This window comes from Hippocampus guttulatus, chromosome 7 (genome assembly GCF_054856545.1).
Source record: "Hippocampus guttulatus isolate MCC_2025c chromosome 7, RoL_Hgut_1.0, whole genome shotgun sequence".
Lineage (NCBI taxonomy): Eukaryota > Metazoa > Chordata > Actinopteri > Syngnathiformes > Syngnathidae > Hippocampus > Hippocampus guttulatus.
This window is the reverse complement of record NC_141267.1, coordinates 21,504,453-21,511,583: the sequence shown is the minus strand read 5'-3', so window position 1 is coordinate 21,511,583 and position 7,131 is coordinate 21,504,453. Positions and strand designations below refer to the sequence as shown.

At 43.3% G+C, this 7,131-nt stretch overlaps 1 protein-coding gene across 1 annotated transcript; it reads left to right on the top strand.

The window, feature by feature from the left end:
- The first annotated feature begins 211 nt into the window (after positions 1–211).
- Positions 212–4,070, top strand: LOC147203060 (heparan sulfate 2-O-sulfotransferase 1-like). Its single transcript, XM_086116252.1, has 7 exons — positions 212–723; positions 1,192–1,439; positions 1,634–1,719; positions 1,789–1,927; positions 1,999–2,096; positions 2,883–3,040; positions 3,121–4,070. The coding sequence occupies exons 1-7, from the start codon at positions 600–602 to the stop codon at positions 3,345–3,347; spliced, it is 1,080 nt and encodes a 359-aa protein (XP_085972378.1). The 5' UTR covers positions 212–599; the 3' UTR covers positions 3,348–4,070.
- The last annotated feature ends 3,061 nt before the right edge of the window (positions 4,071–7,131 follow it).

Sequence of the window (7,131 nt, the reverse complement as noted above, 5' to 3'; positions counted from 1 at the left end):
TTATTCAAGCATCGATAAAAATCAAAGTATTTCTACTTTGTTACTTCCCAACACTCGCGTTTCGTAACATCTTAGATTTCCCAATTGAGAAACTTGAAATGTCATCTAATTTTAAACACAGTACAAATTTCAGATAATACTTGTTTGGCTCCAATCCGTGGCGCACTGCAGCTCAAACGTCAGATTGTCTACCTCCATTTGTACACGAAGAAGGATGCGGAAACGACGTCACTCGCCACTTTTAGCAACAAGCTAGCAGTAGAGTACTAACACTAAAACAATTGTTTACGTTCACTTTTGACTGCGTTTTCCTCACATTCTTGTCAACGCATTATAGTTGACGCGAACAAGAGTAGCGTGTAGAGGAGAAGCTAACAAGTTGAACTCCACTTGAACGTGTATCAAGTCATGGCGCCAAACGTCAGATTTTAATCTCAGATTGTGGGGGCGGAATCCTTTTAGTTTGGCGAGACGTGGTCAACGTCAGGCAGCAGCGACGGTCCGTGGGTGGCTGAGTATTTAACGCCAGTAGCGGACCGGACCGGAGGCTACTTCCCTTCCTCGCTCCGAGCGGTGGTGATGCTCGTCGTGGGTGCTTAATGGGGCTCTTCAGGGTCATGACGCCGCCCAAGTTGCAGCTTTTGGCCGTGCTGACATTCACTGTCACCATGCTCTTCATCGAGAACCAGATCCAAAGACTGGAAGAGTCCAGAGCCAAACTAGGTAAGGTATTTGGAAAGTTGGAATTCAAGGCTGCTCGACAAAGACTTTTATTAAATAATAATAATTTCTGGTTTTAATTTGTATTCCACATGAAACTAAACACAGGCTTTTATACAGTTTTTTTCCTGCCCAGTATTCACTTCAATAGGATGTTTGACACTTAGTTTTTATAGATGATCAAAAATATGATACAATACAAAAGTTTATTAGCCTGTCAAAATGTACCTAATCAAGTGTCCAGTGATGTAACGACAGTTAGGTAGTAGACACCCACACACTTCGGGATTACATTGTGGAGAAGCATTTATCTAATGTCCTCATAGTGGCCTACATGTCACCTAATGACGTAAACAGGTTTAATAGACTTAAAGATAGCGATGAAGTGTGGTAAGTCGAAAGAAATTTCTGTCCAAGTTCAATTGTGTTTAACTTTTAAGCTCATTACGTTGATGTGCGTTTATCCGACAGAGCGCGCCATGGCCAGACACGAATTTTCCGAGGTGGAGCAGCAGCGCCACGGCGAAGACGGCCGTCGCGGGCTCTCGGAAGATGACGACGATGTCGACGACGACACGGTGATCATCTACAACCGGGTGCCCAAAACGGCCAGTACGTCCTTCACCAACATCGCATACGACCTGTGCGCCAAGAACCGCTTCCACGTGCTGCACATCAACACCACCAAGAACAACCCCGTCATGTCCCTCCAGGACCAGGTGCGACCACGTGCTTTTTAGGCATCGTAACAAAACCTTGAACTGTACGGTGAATCCCCGCTGTATGATTAAAAGCAGCTACAGACAACAGCGAAAGCAATGCCAACACCTTCTGGTTCTCAGTTTGAGAGCGGACGGAAGAGACGACAAAAAAAAGCACTAACAAAAGGTGGACTTTGTCTTTTTGAATACAGATGCGTTTTGTTCACAACGTCACGTCCTGGCGAGGGATGAAGCCCGGCTTCTATCACGGCCACGTGGCCTACCTGGACTTCTCCAAGTGAGAGTCACCACCTTCTTGCATACTTGTGCTAACATTTGTCATGCTAGCAAGGCTCTTTGTTGTTAGGTACGGCGTCAAGGGGAAGCCGCTGTACATCAATGTGGTGCGAGACCCCATCGAGCGCCTGGTGTCCTACTACTACTTTCTACGCTTCGGTGACGACTACCGGCCCGGCCTGCGGCGAAGGAAGCAAGGCGACAAGAAGGTGCTCTTTCGCTCCTGGGAAAAGGGTTTTGAAAACCGCATCATACGGTTCCCTCTTCTGCGTCTTTTCAGACCTTCGACGAGTGCGTGGCTTCCGGTGGCTCTGACTGCGCCCCCGAGAAACTCTGGCTGCAGATCCCCTTCTTCTGCGGACACCAGTCAGAGTGCTGGTGAGCACAAAATATTTGTCATGTGCTTTCTCAGGAGGAAAATAGCACAGGCTAATGTTGTGCTGCGTAAAAACAGAAAGTGATGACCTACTGAAGTATTTGATGTCTTTTTTTGGGGGGTGGGGGGGTTCCGTTCCTTCAAAGGGCATTATTTCAGTTTACGGTAATTTGATTATCAGTTCTTTTGCAGTATAAATCAAATTTATTATTGTTATTACCTCAGGTGATCAAACGGCAACACAAATGCTGTTTGGTTAACTCCTTTATGGTGTTTTGCATTGTTTGCGAGCGTTAAGCTAAACCAAATGAAATAAGGCAAAGCTGTGCGGTCGTTTTATTTTTCGTTCCGTTCCTCGACACAAAAACGGGGCATTATTTCAGATGAATTTGATTATCAATTATTTTGCAGTATAAATCAAATTTTATTATTATTACCCCAGGTGATGAAATTGCAACACAAATGCTAGTTTGGTTAACTCCTCCATGGTGTTTTGCATTGTTTGTTAGCATTAAGCTAAACCCAATGAAATAAGGCAAAGCTGTGCGGTCGTTTTATTTTGAGTTTGATACTAAACTTGGACTGGGAGTGGACACAAACGGCATGAATGATTTGTTGGCTAAGCGCCAAACTGCTGCTTGAAGTGAGATGAGTTCAGCATGCAGTAAAAGCATCAAATCTTTAGCTTCCAAATCAGAGCAAAATCTCGTCTGCGGGACCGCTCGTCTCTGGAAAACGTGCTACGTGGACACGCCGTGAACGAAGACATTGGTTGCCAATGCGTTCAGGAACGTGGGCAGTCGCTGGGCGCTGGAGCAGGCCAAATACAACCTGGTCAACGAGTATCTCCTGGTGGGCGTGACCGAGGAGCTGGAGGACTTCATCATGATCCTGGAGGCCGCGCTGCCGCGCTTCTTCAAGGGTGCCACCGACCTCTACAAAACGGGTACCGACGCGCAAACCTCCTTACGGCCCACCGCGAAATGTAACCCGCACGAGGTCGTCAACACCCTGTTGTCCTCCCAGGCAAGAAGTCGCACCTGCGCAAGACCACCGAGAAGAAGCTCCCCACCCGGGAGACCATCGGTAAACTCCAGCAGTCCAAGATCTGGAAGATCGAGAACGAGTTCTACGAGTTTGCACTGGAGCAGTTCCAGTTTGTGCGGGCGCACGCCGTCCGAGAGAAGGACGGCGAGCTCCTCGTGCTGCCGCAGAGCTTCTTCTACGAGAAGATCTACCCCAAAGCCGCCTGAGGAGCAGCGGAGGGGAGGACCAAGACACACATGCTGGATTCCAGGACTGTTTACAGGTAATAAATAGTGTTGTAATGTTTTGTTTTCACGATGGGGTAAAACTGGACTGTGAAAAACAACAAAAGCGACTTTAGCGTCGATGAGCACATTTCAAGTGGCTGCTGAGGAACTGCCAAGCTGGTCAAACGGATGAGGAGTATTTTTACACGCTGCATTTCTCGAGCTCGTTTACAGAAACGCACAGCGAGACTTCAAAGACAGCAGTGCAAATTTGGGCAAACTGCTTTTAATGGAGCAAATATCAAGACCGTAAGCTCGCGTCGAACGACATCGACATCCGAATGGTCATTTGCACAAATATGGACCGCGTCTTAGAGCACAGATATTTTACAGACTTGTTACCTATAAGGCTTGAATTTCCCAAAACGTATATACCACGGTCGGTGTCTGTTTGTTTTCATGAGGAGGTCTTTGTCCCAATACTTTTGTCTCTGTGCCGTGCCATCATCGGCAGTCGTCCATCTAAGGCTCGATTTTGGAGCGTGACGATACAAGCGGCGAGTTCAGGGTCGTACAAATGATTGTGCCTTTTTATGGGGATTATTAATAGGATCGCCTTCTGGTGTTGGCACTCAAAACAATCGTTTTTGATTTTCTTTTCTTTTTGTTTTTGGTATCTCATCATGTCCGCTTCCATTTCAGACATAAACACCTCCCGACAAATGTTGTCTTGGCTTTTCTTACCGTGCTTTGTTACAGAAGAATAGATGTTCATAGATGTTTATTTACGTAACTTTGGCTGCGACAAAATGCTTTTCAGAACATTGAACAAAATAACCATCATACAACAGAACCTGTGACAGAAAACATCGGCAATTACACGACCATAACAACTATTCCAATATACTGTACACCGTGACATTGAGATAAGGAAGGGGGTAATACTTTTTTTTTTAATGGGACTGGGGTAATAGAATATTTCAGAGGGAAAAAAATATTTATTTTGAAGAAATAAATGGTATAATTTGGGGGGAAGGCAAATTGGATAATCTGTGGAAGAAAATGTGTTTTAAGAAAATGATCCATCTCAGATGGGAAAGAATCATAAACAGGAGAATGTAATTGTATTTTCTACTTGTAAAAATAGTCGGAATATGAGAAAAGGTGTTCTTTTCCAGAATTTACAAAAAATAAAAGTCACCAGGGTGCAAAAAAAATAGTTGTACTCCCCCGAGGGAAAGGTTCTACTATGACGTGAAGAAGATTGTATATTTTGTCAGAAAAATAAAGTTTTTCGGAGAAACAAGTGTAGATTTAGTCTTGCTGTCATCAAGGAAAATTAGGACGAAGTATCTTCGTCAACGAGACAAATCGGTGTGAGCGAGACGAGGCGCAACAAAAATGCTGGTCCCGTACGATAACTAAAACTATAATGTCAAATTGTTGACGAATTAAAAACGAGACAAAATGTGCTTTATGAAATAACAACTAAAATGCGAAAATGCTTCTTCATTTTTGTTCACCAAAAGGGGACATGATTTAAATCCCACACCTGTCGTAAAATGACGTCTTCTCCTCAATCCCGACGGGCAACGTATTATTTGGATCAGAAGAAGACGACGACGAACTATCTGACAAATGTGTTTCGTTGTGTGACGTGCAAAATGTCATCAGTTTTTGTCGACTAAAATAGTCATGGAGAGTTCTGACTAAATTAAGAATACGCCTAAAAATGGTCAGACTTTTAGTCGACTAGAACTTGACAAGACTAAAAAGATGTTGAACGCGACAAACTCATAAAAACTCAAAAGACAGTTTGACACAAAGACTCGACAAACTAAAACAGGCCGCCTCAAAAAACACTTTTGTAGTCATGATACTGAGATCATGAAATTTCAGAAATTGCATTCAATTTTTCACCAAATATTTTTTTGCATGTAAGGTTGGACCATTTTATTCCTTAAAAAAAGTCTCAAAGAAAATTAGGTTTTTTTTAAAAATATTTAAACTGTAATGTACTCCAAGTGTATTCTCATAAGATCGCAACATTTTTCGAAAACCAAAAACACTTCTTGAAATAATGGACTTGAATATTAACACTATTTGACTTTTTAACAAAAGGTTTATTGTAAGACTGTTTTCCTTTTTAACTTTCTCAACTATATGACTACTCATACGGTTACATCATCACAGCATCAGTGTTTTATTTGTCCTTGTGTAATACCCCCTTTGCCATTTTGTTCCTGCTCACTCCTCATCAGTATTTGTCACAATAACCTGCGCGTGTCAGTCATCAGTGTGTACTTGATGAGCCAGAACACCCCCCCCCCCCCCCCCCAATGCCTCTCACAGGAACGGTGAGCCACAAAACTGTGAACGAGGTGTCCGCTCAGTGAGTTTCACGCTCCAGCGGTCCGTGGCACCCGTTCGCCGCTTTGAGGCCGCCGACACAAAAAAACCCCGGAAAGTCTGGCCTGTCTGAGGGGAGGAGGGGAAAAAAATGGAACTCAATTAAGCATTTTGCCGCAGGCATATTGGAACATTGTTTCATTAAGCAGATGAATACAGTCTGATAATTACTCTGTCTCAATTAGAGGGAAAAACTCTATTGATTGTGGCTGATGAGCTTGAAGGTTAATTAGGAACACAGCATTTCCATCCAATTCAATCGTGGTTTCAAGACCTTTCCAGTTGCTGTTGTGAAAATGAGACCAAAGTAGCCCCCCCCCACTCCCTTCTTTTTTCTAAACTTTTTCCTTTACATCAGCCAGTGAGTGACCAGCAACAGTCCCCTCCAAAAATATTGCAACGGCTAAATATCAATCATTTCACCAGGTTCACATCGTGTGCATTTTGTTTTAAAATTAAACGTTTTATTATTCGCCACCAGAGGTCGCCACGCCTCTACCTGTCGAGTCTTGCTCTTCAGTCTGGCCTGAGAAACAGTTCAGCAAGTTCCCCCGAATGCACCTGAGGTCAGCCCAACGGAACACACTAATAGCGCATTAGCATCAGCGCCACAAATGACGCCATTAGGATCACTTGGACATGAATATTCTCACTTGGCCTCGGACAATTTGTTCCGCTTCTTGTGTGTAATGATGCGACTGGCGCAGAATCGGGAGAATGTTCTGTGAACGGGCACTTTAAAAATAATAATAATAATGACGAGCCTCTTCGAAATGAGCACAATGGTTCCATTACGCTGTATCTCACTTTACAGACAATGTAAGGACCGTTTTTTTTTTTCAAGCCGCGTGATCATATCAGGAACGTTTTGGCTGTGTTCACGAATATAGGTCCAATTTGCCAGACGGTATATATTTTTTAACTTATTCCGTACCCACCATTTTCAGAAAAGACAACTCCTAGGAAAAACAAACATTTCATTGAAATCCACCGGAAATTACATTTTTGTTTTGACCAAGTATAAACTAACATTACCCACCCATCAAGACTCACGTGTCAACTCTACTGACTAATGTGTAACTTAGAAATCAAAGAGTTATGTGTGTTGAACAAGAAAAATCTTTGGAATAGCTCCTCGCTGTAGTCACTGATGCACCCCTTTCACATCAATTTTCAACAGCTTTTGAAGAGCTCATTCTTGAAATTAGAAGTGTTTGACTATTGATGTTAGATCGCAGCGTGCATATGAAAGATTATACAGTCTATGCAAGTGGGATCCAATACTTCTTCAAATGTATTTCATGGAATTTAATGACTCATAAAAAGTAGGGGGGGGGTGTCTGATTTTTGTCCTCCGAGTGCAACCTTCACACCG

Excerpts from the sequence above, each read along its gene's own strand:
- LOC147203060 (XM_086116252.1), top strand. The coding sequence starts at position 600 with ATGGGGCTCTTCAGGGTCATGACGCCGCCCAAGTTGCAGCTTTTGGCC. Across the intron at positions 2,097-2,882 it reads GGACACCAGTCAGAGTGCTG|GAACGTGGGCAGTCGCTGGG; the intron begins GTGAGCACAAAA and ends CAATGCGTTCAG. Across the intron at positions 3,041-3,120 it reads CACCGACCTCTACAAAACGG|GCAAGAAGTCGCACCTGCGC; the intron begins GTACCGACGCGC and ends TTGTCCTCCCAG.